Source organism: Scomber scombrus, chromosome 14 (genome assembly GCF_963691925.1).
Source record: "Scomber scombrus chromosome 14, fScoSco1.1, whole genome shotgun sequence".
NCBI lineage: Eukaryota > Metazoa > Chordata > Actinopteri > Scombriformes > Scombridae > Scomber > Scomber scombrus.
Genome location: NC_084983.1, coordinates 1,695,254 through 1,716,576, shown reverse-complemented (window position 1 = coordinate 1,716,576; position 21,323 = coordinate 1,695,254). Strand labels below are relative to the sequence as shown.

The 21,323-nt window shown below is 37.1% G+C and overlaps 1 protein-coding gene across 1 annotated transcript in view; it reads right to left on the bottom strand.

Moving 5' to 3' along the window:
• Positions 1-7,554: 7,554 nt before the first annotated feature.
• The window catches only part of dlg2 (discs, large homolog 2 (Drosophila)), a 112,956-nt gene continuing 99,187 nt past the window's right edge, over positions 7,555-21,323 (bottom strand). Inside the window, exons 14-22 of the mRNA XM_062433568.1 lie at positions 20,875-21,051; positions 20,310-20,385; positions 17,541-17,637; positions 15,011-15,061; positions 13,546-13,647; positions 10,093-10,265; positions 9,736-9,845; positions 9,478-9,569; positions 7,555-7,661 (exon numbers count right to left, since the gene is read on the bottom strand). Of these exons, the coding sequence (XP_062289552.1) occupies positions 7,555-7,661; positions 9,478-9,569; positions 9,736-9,845; positions 10,093-10,265; positions 13,546-13,647; positions 15,011-15,061; positions 17,541-17,637; positions 20,310-20,385; positions 20,875-21,051 (985 nt within the window). The remainder of the gene's footprint in view (positions 7,662-9,477; positions 9,570-9,735; positions 9,846-10,092; positions 10,266-13,545; positions 13,648-15,010; positions 15,062-17,540; positions 17,638-20,309; positions 20,386-20,874; positions 21,052-21,323) is intronic.

The window sequence follows — 21,323 nt, the reverse complement described above, 5'->3', positions numbered from 1 at the left end:
CAGAGGTGAGGAAGTTGATGTACAATAGTAACTCATTTACCAAACCAACAACTAACACGCATCCTTGTAGCCTCTTCTCCTCTTAGAAAACCAAAATTAACAACTCTCTGAAAACATCTGATAAGACATAAATGTCACACTTGTTAGACTAATTGTTCTCACAAATGTTAACGTCACCACCAGCACGAGAGCAGCACTAAACCACTTCCCTAAGCTCCCTTAATCAAACTAAGATGCCCAGCAAAGCAAAGAGGAAGTTGTGGTGACAGTAGCACAGAGCTACATGTCAGAGGGAAGTAACACTACAGCCAACACAAGTTTTTGATATATTAAAATCGCAGTAGAAATCACATGACCATCCTTAACCAGGCCTTGTTAGGTTGTGAGAGGAGTATATGCCATGTTAGTGAAGCAGTGACTCAACTATCTTACAGGCATCACTTCAATTTTAATAAGTAATAACTACAGTTAGGCTACAGAGGCCTGAAAGGTCATGGTGGCATTTTCTATCCTAACTACTTTTGTGTTACTTTGCGATACGTTTTGTGAGATAACTAATGCAAAACTATGACTGACTTGCTTTCACTCATTTAAAACATACAAAAGAAAGTCAGTGAAGAAATATCAGTAGTTAGTAGTAGGCAAGGCAAGGCAAGGCAGTTTTATTTATATAGCGCATTTCATACACAATGGCAACTCAATGTGTATGAAATAAAATACTATAATAGAGCATTACATATAAGGTTGCAGCATAAAATAAAGATTTGCTTTAAAATCATTTAACCTTTGTGTCGTCCTCCCGGGTCAAATTGACCCCGTCTGTTTTGACTGTTCCTTCGTTCCTCCCTTCCTTCCATCCTTCTGTCCTTCCTCCCTCCCTCCTTCTCTCTTTCTTTCCTTCCTCTCTCTTTCTTCCCTTCCTTCTTCCCTTCCTCCATCCCCCTTTCTTTCCTCCCTCCCTCCTTTTCTCTTTCTTTTCTCCCCCTACCTTCCTCCCTTCCTTCGTTCCTCTGTCAGTCTTTCCTCCCTTCCTCTTTTCCTTTCTCCTCTCTCCTTCCCTCCCTCCCTCCTACCTTCCTTGCTTCTTTCCTCTGTCCTTCCTTCCTTCCTCCCTCCCTTCTTTCCTTTCCTTCCTTCCTTCCTCCCTCCTTTCCTTCCTTTCTTCCTTCCTCCCTCCTTTTCTTCCTTTTTCCTTCCTTCCTTCCTTCCTTCCTTCCTTCCTTCCTTCCTTCCTTCCTTCCTTCCTTCCTTCCTTCCTTCCTTCCTTCCTTCCTTCCTTCCTTCCTTCCTTCCTCCTCCCTACCTCCTTTCCTTCCTTCTTCCTCCCTTTCTTCCTTGACTCGAGGACAACAGGAGGGTTAAAGGACATAAAGTGCAAATGAAAGATTAAAATTTAAAGTGCTTTGAAAGAGCTCAATCATAAGCACAGGAGAAGAGAAGTGTTTTTAACCTGGATTTAAAAATATTCACAGTTGGGGCTGATTTCAGTTCTGCTGGTAGTTTGTTCCAGTTGTGTAAAAGCTGCTTCACCATGTTTAGTCTGAACTCTGGGCTCCACTATCTGACCTGAGTCCGTAGATCTCAGAGCCCTACTGGGTATATCACTAAACCATTCAGTGATCTGTAGACCAGTAGCAGAACTTTAAAATCTCTTCTATAGCTGACTGGGAGCCAGTGTAAAGACTTTAGAACTGGAGTAATGTGCTCTGATCTCTTTGTTCTGGTTAAAACTCGAGCTGCAGCGTTCTGAATGAGCTGCAGTTGTTTAATGCTTTTTTGTGGGAGTCCAGTCAGAAGACCGTTACAGTACTCGAGTCTACTGGAGATGAAAGCATGAATCAACTTCTCCTGGTCTGTTTGAGACATTAAACCCTTCACTCTGGATATGTTCTTAAGCTGATAGAAGGCTGTTTTGGTGATAATTTGATGTGACTGCTGAAGGTCAGATCTGAGTCTATCAGCACGCCAAGGTTTCGGACTTGGTCGCTGTTGGTTCATCCAATGTGTTACTTGCTCTAAACAGTGACACAATGACTGTATTGGACTGTAGTCATCCGGGGACAGTGCTAGGTATATCTGCGTGTCATCTGCATAACTGTGATAGTCTACATTAGAGTTCTGCAGAATTTGACCCAAAGGCAGCATATATAGACTGAACAGAAGGGGTCCAAGAACTGACCCCTGAGGAACTCCACATGTCATAGCCACTCGATCGGATTCATAACTTCCAATGGTCACAAAATAACTCTGCTCCTCCAAGTAGGACCTGAACCATTCTAGGACTGTTCCGCTGAGTCCTGCCCAAGTTTCCAACCTGTGATCCACAGTGTCAAACGCAGCACTGAGATCCAACAGGACCAGAACTGTACAGAAGCTTCAGTCTGAAAATGCTGTTTAAGTTGGAAACTGTTACATTTGATAACTAGTGGATGACTTTTAATGTAAGGAGTAGGGTTAGGGTTAGGGTCAGCACACAGCCTCCTCCTGTGTGCTGATGTTACCTTTGACACACAAGCAAGTCACTGTGTCAGATGATGTCACCCTGTCTGGTCTGCCGGGTAACTTCCTACATCAACATGGCTCCGGTGATAATGTGTAGTGTCTTTACATATCAAACAAGTTACACACACAACCGATTCTGAATCACAAGAAACACATCCAGGGTCTTTTATTTTAAAAGTATCATCGTTTTTTAATTTCATTTTGAAAAGATGGTTGCTATTGTGATGATTTGTATATATGTGTATATATCTAAAACATTACAACAGCAACCATGTATATACAGCAATACTCTTTAAGTAATTCATTGAAGCAACCAGATGAGCATACAGTAACATAATGCAAACAAACCATCCATGTTCTCCATGTTCAAAAGCTTAAATAAATGCAAAATGTCTGAAAAATAATCTAAATATTAAAAAAAAAGAAAAACACTGTTGACAAGTAAAGTTTTCTGCTAGAAGTACAGGAAGTGTATCCTGCATGTCGTCCCTCCAGTGAACAAAAAAACACCTACAATCAAAAGTGTAAATAAGATATGGCAAATGTGCCACATGTTAAGTGCATGGTTTCTTGATATTGAACAGACATGAAGGTTTACGCACAACGCTGAACAAAAGCACACAACCCAAAATAACAAGATTGACATATATGTAGAGCAGCTCAGCTTGAAGGAAGAATGAAAACTGAAGACATGAAAACTGTTATTGATCATTTGTAAACATTTCATTTGTAAATCTTTTATTTTCGGGGGGAAATAATAAAGCAAATGTACTTTAAAGTAAATATTTCAATAAGTGCTTGTTACATATTTTGAAGTGCAAACTCCATTTTCATCCACACCATCACCAACATGACTTCATGTCTTCACAAAGTGCTCCTATAGAGACATAGAATTAAAACATTAACTGTGTCTAAATTGAAGAATTTCTTTCTTTAAAGTCTTTTTTCTAAAACAAACACATCATGTCAGGACAACAAGGCCTGTCCCATTTCTTCTCTGAACATGGCTGAGAAATGCAGCTTTGTATCTCTACATCTGGATGATCTCAGCTAAATGTCACTGTGTGATGCAGGCCAGCTGTTTAGTGGAATGTTAAAGGTGATCCTCCTCAACTCATACAGCAGAAAACATCATGTGACATCATACAGTATTTACCAGCCATTTACCATTAGGTGGTCATCAGTCATTGGTAAATGCATGACTTGAATCGGACCAATGAAAAACCACTGAAGTGGTGAAAATAATGGAATCTAACCCAGCATCAAGTGCACTGTGTTGAAATGAAATATGTCAGGTCATACTGTAAACCAGGCTGTTTACCACTGAGTTTTCTACTCAGGCAACAGTTTGATGACAACTTCCTGCTGGTGAACTTATATATTATATTTCAGACTTTATGAGTTGTTGAGGAACATCTTAGTGTATCAGTAAAGTTACAGGTTCATCATACATAGTCTGCATCCTTCCAAAGAAGCAGCCCCTCAGTATGGATGCATATTAAGTTAAGTAGAGAACAGCAACCTACTATAAATGTTTTGATACTTTTGGTTAAATGTACATTTTTCATGGGGATGAAAATCATAATTGTGAATTCTACATTGTCACTCATGGTTTACTACTGTAAAGGAAATACACTAAACATGCTAACCAAAACATATTGCGTAGACACTCCCTCTTATAAGTGTTTTTATTTCGCTTTAAAATAGACACAAGTCTGATTGAATGAATCAAATTAGCAGTTTGATCATGTCTCAAAATACAGCAAGTACCTCAACGCTTCAGTTGTGTTGAATATTGCACATCCACAGGAAACAGAAGACTGTTGCAACATGCATAGGTCAGACATCCTTTACATTTCCACACACAAATCCCCACCGGCCTGTAAAATATCATGTTACACTGTTCACAATGACTTTGGAAGTACTATATCAGGTTTAGCATTATTATCAAGCCAGTATATGAAGATATATTTTTCTGACATGTTATATTGCTGGCCAATAACACTTTTTTTTTGAAAAACAAGAATCAAAATATTAAGGTGTCTCATCATCCACCATTCACATTTTAAAATGTTTTTTTTTTCTTGTTGCCACAGAAATGCTCGTCTTCAAGATAAAATTACAAAATATAAAATATCTCTTCAGCCTTTAACTTTATCAGCACGAGGCTCCAATAGCCTCATCGAGATGACGTCTAAATAACTGATTCAGCCTTCTTTCACTAGAGTATAGATGTGAAGGAGGATTAAATAAAATATTCTATTCTCAAAGGAAAAGTACAATTAGAAGCTTTCATCTCTGATATACCGTAAACCTACTCTGTTAAGGCAAGTGGTGACCGACAAGTTATGGAAAATTTGCAAAAGAATGATGACAGATTTCCTGAAACATACTGCGAAAATTAAAAAAGGAAGTGTTGATTTACACATATCGATGCTGAAAGTATCTGTGATTCATGTTTTACTATCAGACACGAATCTCAACCGATTCGTAACGAGGGACGAGAGAACAAAACGATCCTATCTGTACATAAAAACTTCATCTTCATCTTCAAACTCACACTCACTCGTTTTTAGAAATGGCGGCGTGTTTCAAGTGCTTCTTATCGGTCTACTACAGGTACAGTATGTGGTCCATACAAGCAGGTCACAATTCAGTATTCTCAGGTTCCATTGTGCCATCTCACACAAATAATCAATTTAATTTATATTTACTTTAAAAGTTGTAATAATTACCGTTATCATAGTGTCAATTTACTTTACCAAAAATAATGAATAAGTGCACTTTTGAAATGTCCCATTGATTAAAAACACACCTGCTGTTAATGGAACTACTATATTTACTTGATAACACGTTGGGTGGAACATGCTGTCTAAACCAAAGAGCAGGAATACTATAGAATATATATGTCACTCACAAATTGTCGCCATGGGAATGAACGGCCAGTGGCGTCGCAGTTGAACTGAACAGGAAGGTTATCACACTGGTAGATGCGTTAGTCATTCCAAGTGCTTTAAGTACATAGTAGACTTGTAGTTTTAGTTTCAACAAAGCGAGGTACTATATTGAATGCCCTTCTCATACAAGGCAAGCACTGTAGAGTAAACTATATAGTGTGGATATATGGTATCGTGCTGGGTCAGTTAAGTGTCCCTGTGGATTCAGAATAGTTGTTGCTGTCCTGTCAGGTGTTCTACTGGAAATTTAAAAAAAAAAGGTGGTTTTCAAACCAGATCTGACATGGGGGGGTGAGTTAAAAGGCTTCTTTAAGTCATGTTTCTCCAGCTCAGAAACCTCTCATAAGTACAGTTGTCTTATGAGAGAAGGTCGACCTAGTAGTTTTCTGTTTGAGGAGATGTAAACACTAAAGACCACTGATAAAACATCTGAGGGTTAACCATTTAGGCTGAGGTCATCAGTATCTAATACTTTATGACCCATAATTAGTATATTTTAAATGTATTTACATTTTCATACCAAACAATCTAATCTAGTGTGTCTAGTATGTCAGGGTGGAAAAGTGAGAATAAATAAATATACATGATCAAGTTTCACTGGACATCTTCCAGATGATTTTTGGAGGAGCCTCCATCATATCAGCATTTTTGTATCTGCTCTCTTTTTTTTTTTTTTTTTTTAATAATAGATTTTTTAGCTCTGACTGGTTTTAATGCCTCATCTTATTTTGAAAGGTGGAGAGCAGCGTCAGGTCGCTGGTCACATTGTGTTGGGATAGAAATCTCATTAGATATGTGGAACACTGCCAAAAGAGAACAAGCCATCTGAATGTGAATCCTCTTCAGAGCTGAGAAACTCACCTTCTTTTATTCTTTCAAGTGTGTAATGACTCCATAATGTCACTGCAGAATATTATTTGATGCTTAACTGCATTTGGTCCAATTTACGCTCTTCACTTTCACCTTCTGCCTTCTCTGTTTTTTTTCCTATCCTTTATTTTAATTCCTGTACTTCACTGTCCTTTTACTTTAAAAGACAAAAGAAAAAAAAGTGTTACATTAAATCTACTTTGAGCATCCTCTCTGCTGCAAATCTACAAAACACTGTGAACATCCAAAGTATTATGTTCCCATCCATCCTAACACAATCACAACATACTACATCACTCAAATCAAATATGCTCTGTAAATGACCTTTTAATCAAAGTTATATTTGCAGTAATAAATAATTCTGTGCTTTTGTGCCCTCTTGAAATTTAAGTAGCAAAATATAGTGTTACATCTCCGTTGCCTATAGCAGCTTGCTCCCTTTACTTTACTTATCATTGTCAATGCAACAGCTGGATGAGTAATGTCTGCTTTTAAGTAAAAAAAAAAAAACAAACAAAAAAAACCCAACAAAACAAAACATGAAAATTATACAGTGAATAAAACATTTTCCACACACATCCTGGACGTCATGTCAGAGAAATAAATACAGTGATTCAAAGAAGAAATGATGATGTAAACGAACAAGAAAGAAAGCAAAGCTGTGTTCAGGGGATGCACAGATGCAAAATCCAGACAAAATGTTTAACTTCATATGATTATTTGCTAGTTGCTGCAGTGTGTGTGTGTGTGTGTGTGTGTGTGTGTGTGTGTGGGGGGGGGGTGTCTGAGTTGGAGTACCTACTTTTCCTCCTATGTTGGCAAAGCAAAGACATCTGCACTTGTATATATGCCACCTCCGACTTCCTGTTTGACATTTCCACACAGTGCTGATGTGGACACCACCCCCCCCCCCCCCCACATTTATTAGAGTTTTTCATTACACGTCTTCTCCTTTTTTGTCCAAATAAAAAAAAATCAACAAATATACAAACGGTTCATGTTTCAAGACCTAACATCTTCTAACACTTTGTGGTATACATTCAGGAACATTCATGTTGAGTGAAAAATGAAGCAATAACCAAACATAAGAGAAAATAAAATCAAAAAATAAAAACATATTCACAAGAAGTATTTATGAAGACTATTCATCGCCATACAGTTATCATATGTTACAACTTATTACTAGTTTCTAGCAGTCCAGACTCCCTTCCAGGGTGATGAGTTATTATAGTTTCTCCTTTGAGGGGATCCAGATATAGGGTCCTGAATGTTCCTCTATGACCTGTTTGCAGTGGTTATAAATGTCCTCTAAGGTGTCTCCTTGAACCAGGGCTGCAAAGCAAAGATAACTTTATATATATATATATATGCTGGAAAGGTACATCAATTATGTTACACATTCAGGCTTTCACTTATGAAGCTACCAAATGTTTTAAGAGTGTGTAGGATGTTAAAATAGAAAGTTGTCTGCAGGTAGAGTGGAGCAGCTGCATGCCTTCACATACATGTGAAAATAGTAAATATAACATAAAACTCTGACACACACTTTAAGTTGAGCTTATCCACTGAAGTAAAATTGTTCTAGATGACAAAAAGGGAATACACATAATATTATGAGTATAAGTTTAATTATTAATAAATGTAATAAAAGTTAAAGTGGAAAAATGCAGTATTACACCACTACTGCAACACACTCATAATCAACATTTGTATGCATGCTGGACTCTTAACAAAATGTCTGATTAGAATTATTTCAAATTAAAAATCCTCTCAAAGTGACTGATCACACTAACACTTCATTACTGCAGAAGTCATCTTAAACATCAACAGACACATCCAGTCTGATTCAATTCAGAGAAAATCTCTAATAATCCTGAAACTTACAGTGTCTGCATGCGTCTCACACTCCTTCTGCTCTGTTAACCCTTACATACTGTTCATATCCTACACCCTCATAAAAAGTGTCTGTACCAAATGTTGAAGCACAGATGTGTTTAGAAAGCATCAATAGTGGATCTGACTGATCAATAAATGTGATTAAACCTTGATTCATGTTTCAGAGAGCAGAGAGAGTGTATCTTTTAGCTTTTACACCACTAAACATCTCCTATCACACAATATCATGTCCTATTTTACCTAAGACATGAAAATATAACATAGCAATAATGATGGAAATGTATTTTATGTAAAGTGAAAATGAAGTGTGGGGTTTATTGTATAACCATTAGAGCCATCAGTCTTCACTGCTACATCATAATAACTACTATCTTATTAAAACTATGAACTATTCATTTCACTAAAACACATGTCAATAGATACAGAGATAATTTGACTCAGAACAGCATCAATGGACAAACATTAGTAGCATCTGGGTCAATGACGTATAAGGATTTTCAACAACTCAATTGTAGAATAATAAAAACAAGCATATCTAATGCAGTAGTTCAAACATTCAGAATGTTGTGTAACTGAAGATCCATATTATAAATTTGAAGTTAAGTGATTTTAGTGGGTTTTTCAAGATTAATTGGCACTGGCCTTAAAAAAAGTCATGTGGTGCGACCATGATTCATCTTGAAATAAATGAATATACTTAACACGCTTCACATCTTTTTTTTACAAGTTTTCAGTAATGTAAAGTGTTTGGAAACAAAGTATTTGCATTTTATTTATTTTTTTGTAAATGATGATCTTTTATTTATATAAGATATTTCAAGATGAATCATGGTCGCACCACATGACTTTTTTTTCAGGCCAGTGCCAATTAATGTTGAAAAACCCACTAAAATCACTTTCAAATGTATAATATGAATTGTCAGGTACACAACATTCTGAATGTTTGAACTACTGCATTAGATATGCTTGTTTTTATTATTCTAAAACTGAGTTGTTGAAAATCCTTATACGTCATTGACCCATCTATACAAAAGTAGAAATTTAGGAAAATTCATCAAATTTCAGAGTAAAATACATTTGGGATATTTTCACGGCTGTCACATGTCAAAATGGATTAAATTGGACCTGAACAGTATGTAAGGGTTAAAGGTGGGAGAGAGCCTTTAAATCAGCTGTGTGTTCTCACACTGTGTCTGAGCAGTATTTAACAGTGAGAGACAAACCGGATATAGATTTTGTATTAATATCATACCTGTGAAGAATTCACCAAACTCCTGCTCCAGCTTCATCGCCCTGTCAAACGTCTTCCTGGCTTGTTCCTCTGTCAGTCTCTTATTCATGTCCCTGCACACAAAACATCATTCTGTCTCTGATGTTTTATTTGAAACATATTTCATTTACTCTAAATGACAACTGAACACAATTCCAGTAAATCCTTCAGTAATATAGAAACAAAAATGTAGAAATAGGTAGAAGTGGTTTATAATAAAAGATTCAAATGAATACTCACATTAACGAATCAATAGACCTAGGTTTTATGAAGATGGCGATGGGATAGAGTTGTGCTACTTGTAGTCGTTTGATGGCGTTTCCAGACACATCTAGAATGCAGTGTTTACCCTGAGACAGAGGCACGGAGGCATTTAGAGGACATGTAGCACAATAAACCACACAACTCTCTAATCTCTCATATTAAAAGCTGCACAATGCAAGATATTTAATCTAAAAATAAACTCACAGAGTGGAGCCTGACATCTAAACTATGTTCTAAATCACAGAGAGATTCCAGAGCAGCTGGGCTGATAAACAGGAGCTGTGCATTCTACTGAGCTCACACTACAATCATTAAAACAGCAAACAGTCTCACCCTTTCAGCCACATATTTCACAGACTGGACGCTGGTTCCATACAGATTATCGTTGTACTGTCCCGCTTCTATGAACTTGTGCTCTTGGATGTCTTTCTCCATCTGCTCTCTGGACATCACAAAGTGGTAGTCTCGTCCGTCCACCTCGTAGTCCCTCTTCGGCCGAGTGGTATCTTTGGTGCAAAGAGGAGAATATTCAATTCCAGGAGACACTTTGGTACATTTACTTTTAGATGTTAGAAGAACTCACTCAAGACGATAAAATACACAGCAATGCTACACACCAATATTAATTCAAATATGAATAATCTCTGTCATTGCTGTTGAACTGTGTCTACTACATACGTACCCTGAAGATTGACACATAAATGCAATGGAACGGAAACTAATAAATGTTTGTCTTTAGAGTTCTATGAGATGTGGACGCCCATTCTGCAATTTATAACTAACTTGACCGTAAATTCATGAGTTAACAAGACAACCAGACCTGCCACTAATACATCCTCTTCACATAAGATGATGTACTCTTCTTCCTGATTCGGTCATTACAGCTAAAGCAATGTCTTTAATTGGGATTAGAGAATAAAAAGACCCACTTTAAAAATAAAGAAAAAATTGAATTGATCATTATTATTTTATTAGTACAATAATAATGATTATTGTTTTATTTTTGCCTTGTTTTTTTTAAATTTTTTTTATACTTGTTTTTGGTTTAGTTTTTTAATGCTGAACTGAATGTATGTGCATATGAATTTATGTAAGTGTAGGTATGGCTGATATGTGTATTTATTGTATAAATATTAGTACTTCTATGGTTAATTAGGAGTATTTTGGGATAATACCTATTTCTAAAATATGTGGATACACTCATAATTTTTTTTTTTGTGTTTTTTTAATTTATTTTTTTCCTTATTTCTGAGACTTTTATAAGATAATGTATAATGTTGTTTTTGTTTTCAATTTAAGAAATCAATTAAAAAGTAAGTTGGTTGGTTTATTGTTGTGATTAACACCAACAGATGACTGGAAGTCTTTCTCAAACCACTGATGTCATTTTCCCTGAAAACAACTCCAGATACTCCAATGAAACCTGCTGTTGGATCATAAATAGAACACCAACACATGTATTTATTTAGCATGTATATAAATATATAAAGTATATAAAGTTTAACTACAGTATGTTGTTACAATATGCTTGAGCAAATTTCATTGGATATCTTTAATGAAAAGCAATTGACTGATAATGAATGTTTCTTTGGTAACAAGTGAACTGAGAGACTTTAATAATCCAAACTGATTCTACACAAACTATTAGTTATAAAAAATAAAAGGGGAAAACATATGGTGACAAACTACTACGAGACACATTTTCTAACAAAAGGGATGAAAGAATGAACTCAGCTGATCAGCTCACTCACCTTGAAGCCCTGAACTGTTAGCAGCTATTTTATGGTTTAAAGGTAAATTGAAATAAAAGAGAGGGGTGAATAAAAACATGCAAAAAACAAAAAAAAAACAGCTTTGGCTGATGAAGGACATAAGGCACATTGGGCTCACAGTATGTACTGGGCTCATGCATACACAAAGACACACACACACACACAAACCAGAAAACAACATACAGACTAACAACAACTTAAGTTAATAGTGTTCTTTCCATTTCTATCACTATGGAAGAACTGACAGCTTTCTCTTATCAAATATTTTTTAAATCATTCACAGTGAACCATAACAGAAGTGCTTGCTCATTCACTTTGATGATATTAAGTGAATGGGGATGAAATACAAACATTCATAATATCTAACAGAAACTCTTCACTACACTGTTGTACTATCTCATTTCATAAAGTGGCTTATTGAGTCTATGTGCATAAAAATCATGGATTATATCATTTGTATATGACATGAAGGCAGCAGCACATGCAGCAGCAATCACTAACATTATATAAGATAATCCTTTATTAGTCATTTACAGTGTCACCACAACATATATCTGGCAGGATTTACTACTTTACAGCAGTTGTTGTCATTTCTATTGTTACTTCCATATTTTAAATGATCCTATGTATACCTCATGACTTTATCCACATGTATTTAGTGGCTCTTGCCAACCTATACGTAATATATAATGACAATAAAGCTTTCTATTCTATTCTATTCCATTCTATTCTATTCTATTCTATTCCATTCTATTCTATTCCATTCTATTCTATTCCATTCTATTCTATTCCATTCTATTCTATTGCATTCTATTCTATTCTATTCTATTCCATTCTATTCTATTCCATTCTATTCTATTCCATTCTATTCTATTCCATTCTATTCTATTCCATTCCATTCTATTCTATTCCATTATATTCTATTCTATTCTATTCCATTTCATTCTATTCTATTCTATTCCATTCTATTCTATTCCATTCTATTCTTTTCTATTCCATTCCATTCTATTCTATTCCATTCTATTCTATTCTATTCCATTCTATTCCATTCTATTCTATTCCATTCTATTCTATTCCATTCCATTCTATTCTATTCCATTCTATTCTATTGTATTCCATTCTATTCCATTCTATTCTATTCCATTCTATTCTATTCCATTCCATTCTATTCTATTCTATTCTATTCCATTCTATTCTATTCCATTCTATTCTATTCCATTCCATTCTATTCTATTCTATTCTATTCTATTCTATTCTATTCCATTCCATTCTATTCTATTCTATCCCATTTCATTCTATTCTATTCTATTCTAACACTGAGGGGGAAATGACTGGGGTTCTAGCTCACTTATCTAATAATTCATTCCTATAATATCCATGTCAGGACAGACTGGAACATATCTGACAAGATTTGAACTTGACAAACTATATTTGTGTGTAATTTCTAACATCAATATCATTTATCATCTAACTTTTTTTTTTTAGATTTTAGTAACTCAACAGTGAGCTTATGATATTTTTCTCACATGATATCAGCAGAATATTACAGTGACTGTCAGTCTGTGTTTTCTCTCAGATCTGACTGCCAGGTGTTTGTCACAGGTGCTACTGCTGAAGTCAAACCTCTACACAATGAATGGAATATGAATTATTCATATACAGCATTATCATCTGTTACTGCCGGTTTAACACTGTGAAACTAACACTTTTGTAGTTTACATGTGCTTTACTCTCCAAATGAATAGTAGGTGCAACAATAGCAAATAAGCCATCACTGTTATAAACTGAAAAAGCACAATTATGAAGCAGTGCTGGGCTGAAGGATTGATGCAGTAAATATGATTATGGTCATCACTGATCAATTAACAGTTAGTGATTTCACTCCTTGTCAATATGACATCATGTCATGCTAGAACCTACATTGCATGAACACTACCTGTAATTTCACATCATTTTCATTTCACTGTCGGATAAATAAAAGGAAAGCTCTGCTCCATTTCCATGAAATACTTACGTGGAACACAAGAACCAAACTTGTCTGGAAACTCTGATATCAGATCATCATTGATTCTGTCTTTCATCGGTCCGAGGATTATGATTGGTCTGGCATAATTAACTGGAAGGAAGAAAAGATTATAAGACATGAGCATGAAAAGTGAGAGATGTTTGAGTTCCTACAATGAAACAATGATGTGACACAACTAGTAACATCACTGTGCTCACAGTGTGCTGCGATTCTCCCATCCTGCCATGAAGATTCCTGTCCTCAAGTTTTTATATTAAGTTTTAGGTTTCAATAAACAAATAAGCTGGAACTTGAACACTACATTTGTCTAACAAAGTGACAGACACAGCTACTCTTAATTAACAAGCATAACCTCTATAACAGAGGTTGGCAAATAGTGTCCCGTGGGCCAAATTCAGCCCTGCAACAAAAATATTATTAAAATTCTGACGTTCATAGTTTACATCAAAACTTTAACATCATTTTTCACAAATCTACAAATAACAAAATAACCACAATGCTCCTTTAAATCCCAGTTATTATCATATATACATATATATCCATGTTACATCTAATCCTGCCCTCATGGTTCGGCGTAATTTCGGCCTAGTGTCATATGCACCATGAGGTCTATCTAATAACTGCCTCAGCCCTTTTTTTTCATTTGGTCGCAAACTGCTGGAGTTATAGCCATCAGCCGAATGGCTTAGTACGGACCCACCAGTGTACCTCGTAAATGACCCCACTAATAATGCCTGGGTTGTTATTAAACTTCTACAGTAGTACAAATAGGGTCTTTACTCATAAATCGATGCATTGGAAAGTTTGTAAGTACACCAGGAGTTCACAGATCTCTAGATGTGCTGTGCGGGATCTCATGTGACCACCATAACAACCCAGGCATTATTAGTGGAGTCATTTACGAGATACACTGATGGGTCCGTTAGCGCCTGTACTAAGCCATTCGGCTGATGGCTGTAACTCCACCAGTTTGCGTCCAAATGAAAAAAAAGGGCTTAGGCAGTGATTAGATAGACCTCATGGTGCATATGACGCTAGGTCGAAATTACACCGAACCATCGCTTTAAGTCCAACAAACCTTCCAGAAATTAAAGTTTAATACGAGAAATGTAACAACTTTTGGCAGTGGAAGAGAAAATCTCTGTTGATGCCATTTCCCCTTTAAGATACAATCTTTAACTGTGTTGTGAATCTGTTTCATTCTTAAAATAAACATATGAACCTGCGTTTTCACTGCATCAATACCCCCCCCCCCCCCCCCCATTGAAAACTCCTGAAATAACTGGCCCAGCCTAACTGCTGACCCCTGCTCTATAATAAGACTTCATTATTGATCTAAAATGATTGATTCTTATTTAATATGAAATATAAATAAAATAAAATATGGCATAAATACTACATGTTTAGTATATACTGTATTACCAACAGTGGAATGCTTGAAGTGTGGACTTACTTTCCTGTCTCATCACAGGTTCATATGAGAGAATGACTTCCTCTTGACTCCCTGGTGGGATACATGGTGAAAAATGTTACTGTGATATTGGGACAAATACACATGACTGAGACATAAACAACATGCCATATTTGACTAAAGGCCACATGCATTATAAATACTCTAGCAGCTGTTTGTGCTCATGTTCTACATATGTGGCAAATGTCACATGTCATGTTGAACCAAAGAATGAACCAAACCAAACATTCATATTTTGACCTTTAGTACAGTATCTTCTACTTCTCCAGAGAGAATCAATTCTGTACATCAGGTAACTTATGTCGGTAAACTTGATGTGATATAAAGGTACATGGCAGAAAAGGCTAAACTGTGATTTTAAATGTGATGTTTCTATAACATCAGTGTACAGAAATGTAGCAAATAATTAAAATTTAGTTGGACATGCTTTGATGTTCCATCTCAGCTCATGATGTCATTAAAAGGATCGTTGCATTTTTGAAATGGGGTTTATATGAGGTACTTATCTAATGCAGCAGATGGCAGTCAGCACCCACCAGTTTGGAGAAGCAGGCAGAAGTACGTGGATGGAAGCTAAGCAATGTACTGCTGTGGATGTGCACTGTATAATGCTGCAGCAGCACTTTCTGACCAGAACAGCTGTTCTGCAGTGTAATACATTGCACGGAATGAGTAAGAATGTGGAAGTTATACAGCTGAAAAACTTTAGAGCGAAAGGAAAGGGCTGTCTGGTGGCAAGGTTAAGTGGTGAAAATATTCTAAATATAGCGTATACTTAAACTGACATTGATTTTTTTAGGTGGGCCATTTTTTAGGTGGCTAAAAGACATTTTGCTGCTGGCTCTGTCCACAGCAGTATATTTTTTGGCGTCTATAGTGGTACTTCTGTCTGCTTCTCCAAACTGGGAGGTGACCTTAAATGTACTGCAGGTAATACACTGGATATGTATAACTGCCTCATACAACCTCAGTTCAAATAATGTGAACTATCCCTTTAAGTGCATGTGGTACTACAAGTTTTTTCAGTGATAAATCTTGAATTTAAATTTAGATTTTTTATTTTTTTAACAAAATAATAAAAAAGGAATCCATAAAGTATTTATCATTAGTAAATAGGGACGCTTGTTTTCATATCAATTTGTCACTTAAACAAACATGTAGGTATATGTCTGTATCCCAGAGACTCCAACAGTAAACCACACATTACAAACAAACACATTCTACTTTAAACTTACATGCTCACAAGCAAAGACAAAACACTGTAGGTTTTTTAATGCCAGCATCATGCAAACATGCATTACACATAATCAACATCTGGAGGCAGATGTCAGTAAGGGGTGGAATTAAAAAAAAAAGTGTAAAAACACTGTCAGTAGGAGTTTGTTGCTATAACTCTGCTTAACAAGAAAACCCTGCTGGCAGCTTGTGTCATCTTTACAGGCCTGAGTGTCACTAGCAGCAATAATATTAATCAAATTTAATTCAAAAACCTTCAACAGACATCAAATAACAAAAATAACCAAAAAATGACAGTTTGCTTTCAACTTAATGGAGCTAACTTGAATCAGCCTCTTCTAAGCTAAAAGAAAACGCAAAAACACCATCTCATTGTCTCCATAGCTACGACTGCTTATTAATTAGTATTAAATAAAAAAATATATTCATAATATTTAATGTCCGCCTTTGTAATTCATAACAAGCAAAAACGACTTTTTAACCATAAAACAGACCAAACAGAGAACCCCAAAAATAACTGCGATCTTAACCATGATTTGAGTGACCCTGTTTCACCCCTTGTGACAGAGGTTGACAAACACTAAACTGAGAAGCGAGACACGTCGAACACACACAGCATGCAACCGTGCAGGCGAGAGAAATACAATCGGAAAGGAAACAGAGCGAGGGCGTTGTTGTGGTTGTTGTTGTTGTGGGAACACAGAAATGTGGAATCATTCCGGGACTTACTGAATGTCTTTGTCCCATACCCATCATCACCTATCCCCAGGATGTCCTATTGGCCGTCCAAAGAGAGGCGGAATAGGAGAAAGAGAAGAAGGAGGAAAGCCGCAACGTAAGCAGAAGGTGAGAGGCACTGCGAGGATGGAGCTGTGGATCTGTGGGCCCGCAGCTGTCTCTGTCTGCTATGACACCGAGCAGCCAGCAGGGGGAGTGATTGTACTACATGTTGACAAATCTGGGCTAGTTGGGATTGAACCTGAATGATCTCTGCAGGAAAAAATGGGTCACACAATATCACCATATGGGGACACATCACACGCAAATGAAGAGCACTGACTTGGCTCCTCTCCTGACTGATCAGCATGTGAGCCAGCATGTCTCTGACTGTCATCCAAAAGAAAGAAAGGAAACAAAGACGATCAAGAGAGGGAGCGGGCACGGCCTCCACAAAGCCCCTACCCTTTATATAAACCTGTGGACCCTCCACCAGACCCCTACGTGACCTACACTGACTCTGCATGTGAGGACAATGTGTGTCTGTGAGCTTACTTACGGTCTGAATCACTGCCATCCTGCTCACCCTCTTTGTTCTTGTAGAATGGGAACTTTCGTGTGAAGATGAAATTCTTTCTACGTTTGTCATTGAATGACTGTGAAGGGAGAGAGAGCATGGGGCAAACAGGTATATCTGTCACGATCATGCAGACAAAACAACTGCTTGCAGAAAGTGGGACGTCAACAAGTTTTTTAACAGTGGAAATAAATATCCAAACATCCACCCACAGCTGGATCCTGATTAGAGCATTTCATTTAATTCCACTCTTTTCATGTTGACTTTTATTTGCTAAAATATTGAATCTGCTAAAATGATTAACATCTGTGTCTCTTGTACTTCTTGTTACATTCTTATCTTTGCTGCCCTTCACTGGTTTCCAGTGAGTTTTACAATTGATTTTAAGATTTCACTGCTTGTTTTTAAAGCATTAAAAGCTCAGGCTCCTGCCTGTATTTATGAACTGGTTACTTCTTATGAACCTGACCCTTAACTGAGATCCTGCAGCAGGGTCCTACTGATGGTTCCTATATCTCAACATGTCACTATAGAGGGGACCGGGGCCTTTGCTGTTCGGGCCCCTCAGCTGTGGAACTCTCTGTCTGGAGATCTCAGGCAGGAACACTCAGTGTCATCTTTTAAATCTCTTCTTAAGACTCACTTCTGTCATATGGCTTTTTCTTAACTGTTGGTATTTGTTGTGTTGTTTAACCATTGTATATTGTCTATATTTTTGTGGATGAACTCAAGTATTATTTTTTTATTGTATTATTTGTAACAGGTTTTAACTTATTACAATGGTTGCTGCTGTTTTCCTGACCCTTTGCAAAATGTTCAGTTGTTGTATGACTTTTTATGTTGTGTAGTGTTGGTGTATGTTTTTAATGTCTTCATGATATGGTGTGGATTGTTTGTATTTTTAATGTATTGGAGGAAGCGGAAAACAAATATCCACTATGTGGACAATTACGTCAATTCAAGTCAATTCAATTCAATTTAATTCAATTCAATCTCTCTCGTTCTGTCCATCTGGGGTGGGGGGTGGGGGTAAAACTGTAGGTCCATTACTTGTTGACGTGCCACAGTTGCATCAGAGGCATTTACAGTAAAAGCAAGGTGAGAAAGAGTTAGAGAGATCATGCTATGAGAGAAGTAACACACCCAGGGTTTAGTCATAGAAGAGACACACAGAACACATGCAGTGATAGAAAGAACTTAAAGAGGATGAGACTTCAAATGATGAACAGTGTGTATCCATATCATGATTTGAAGACAAAGGGATGCTACTGATGTGTGATGTGTGCACAGGGCTCCAAGTGGAGAATCACGCTAGAGTGTATTATCAGACAAAATGTAAGATGGACATTTCCTCCAAACGTTCATGTTTATCTTACTGATCTGCTGGAAGGTGTACACTTTACACCTGAGCTCTATTATGGGTTTAGTTGGTAAAATAGAATTGCATTCGATAAGCTGCGTAAATGAATCACCTGTATGCAAAGTAAGAAGTGTAGTTAAAAAATGTTTCACCACTGGATTCAAATCAATGAAAGAACTGTCACACAAATCAGTTTAAATGACCACTAAGAAAGAAGAAGAGGATGCTGGCTATCTTCTTATCACATTATATGGGGTTGGGCTCACAGTCGTGATGTCTTTGATGTAAGTGAACACACACACACACACACACACACACACACACACACACACACACACACACACACACACACACACACACACACACACACACACACAATGAAACTGGCTAATGTTTTCTACTGAATCAATGAATTCTAAGACAGTTTTCAGACTATGGGCCTGATTTACTAAGATCCCAAATAGTGGGTACTAAATTGCGTGCACAGTGCAATGGACAGCGCGCCTCGTTTGTGTGCGTTTTGCAGGTGATCTACTAAGAATAACTGTGTAAATGAAAACAGGTGCAACAGGTGCAGACAGCAGTATTTAAATGAGGGTTTTGTGTCTTTATGGAGAGTTTGGAATGAAATGTGATCAGGTTCTAGTGGAAGAGGTTAACTAATATATTGAGTTATAACAAAAACTAATATTACCAGAAAAACCCACATATGGGAGAGTATTAGTGACGAAGTCAATGCTGTTAGTAAAACCAAAAATATTCCACTCCAACATATTAACACAGGTGTAAAAACTGTGTCCTGTGTGTATTCTGTCATTGTGCCTCCGTCTCCTCCTCTCTACAGTAACAGAAGTCATCTGAGCACAGTGCAGCAGGTTAATACCTGTCCTTTAAAGGTATTATTTATAGACACAGTTAGCTTCAGAAATAATACCTTCAGGTTTGGTAAATCACAATGTGTGTGCTAAATAACATATTTACATTTTCTCCTCCCTGTATTTTTCACACTGGGGTTAAAACACCTCATATTACATATTCATTATGGTACACTTATTAAATAGACAGAGTGTATTATCTTACACTGTTGTAAGATGCAAACCTCAGTGTGCTGCGTTAGTAGATCAGCTTGCACATTTTTTGCGTGTGATGTCAAGTTTGCACACGTTTCTACACACGCAGACCTTTAGTAAATCAGGCCCTATGTTGTTAATGGAAGTTGAACTGCAGAACTACAACACAAACATTTAACAATGTAAATGATGAAGCATTGAAATGTGGCTACACAGGAAGCCATACAGTCAATGTAAAGATTGACAGATTTCACACTATGACTCATCTACTTAATGTGCTCATATAAATGGTCACTTAGCAGATCTCGTAAAGGCACTTACCCCTTTTGAATCGAATGACCCCGGCTTGGCATTGAATTTCACAGTCTTCAGACGCGCCCGCTCTTTCCTCTCCACCCTGCCGAGCATGTCAGTCATTAATCACACAGACCAAAGGAAATTACTCAGGCTGACACTACACTCAGCTACAGAAAGTTTTGGGAACTTTGGAGGTGAGGACAAGTCACAAACATTAAACGTTAAGTTTCTTAAAGTGTAAAGTGTCTATTTTCCTCAGTAATTACTGCAAACTAAAGAGATCTTATATATATATTAAAGGCTCATTTTACAACATCCAATGAGCTCCTGGCCTTACATTCTCTATGCTATACCATACCATGGATAACAGCATATTCTGTCATTTTTTAAAATTATTTATTTTCCTTTCCGAGAGCACCAGATGGTACAGAGGACAGCAGAAACACACCTGTTTTCATTCATGATGGACAAAACTGAACAATATAGTAAGCTGCTCCTTGCTAAATTGCTCCTTTTTTTAGAAAGGGACAATCTTTGAGTGGTTTCTAGATTTTTCTCAACCAGAAACAGATTTGTATGCACCGCTCACCGTCTCTTGCTGGGGATGACACCCATTTCCTCACTGTCCCCATGCGGGGTCACGCGTCGGGCCTGCCACCACTCATCATCCGAGGCGTTGATGACGTGGAGGATGTCACCGTACCTGAAGCTGAGCCCCTGGCTGGGGAGGCCGCTGTCCTTTGACTTCTCATAGTCAAACAGTGCCCTGTTCAGCAGAACATATCAGGCGTACAAAGATTATTACTACAAATGCTTTGAATTCCTAGTTTTCCACTGCCGCTCTTCCATGTGAGGTCTTTCCTAATTTGATAGAGAAACTTGAGACACAGCTTTACCAGGTCAGAGAGAATAGTGACTGTTGGTCCACTGGGGTTACTATAATAAGAAATGTTCTTCTGTCACCATGTTCCAGTCACAGATTTCAAACCTGTTTTTTGAATGTGCATGTGTGAGTGCAATCTTAACATGAATTGAGTT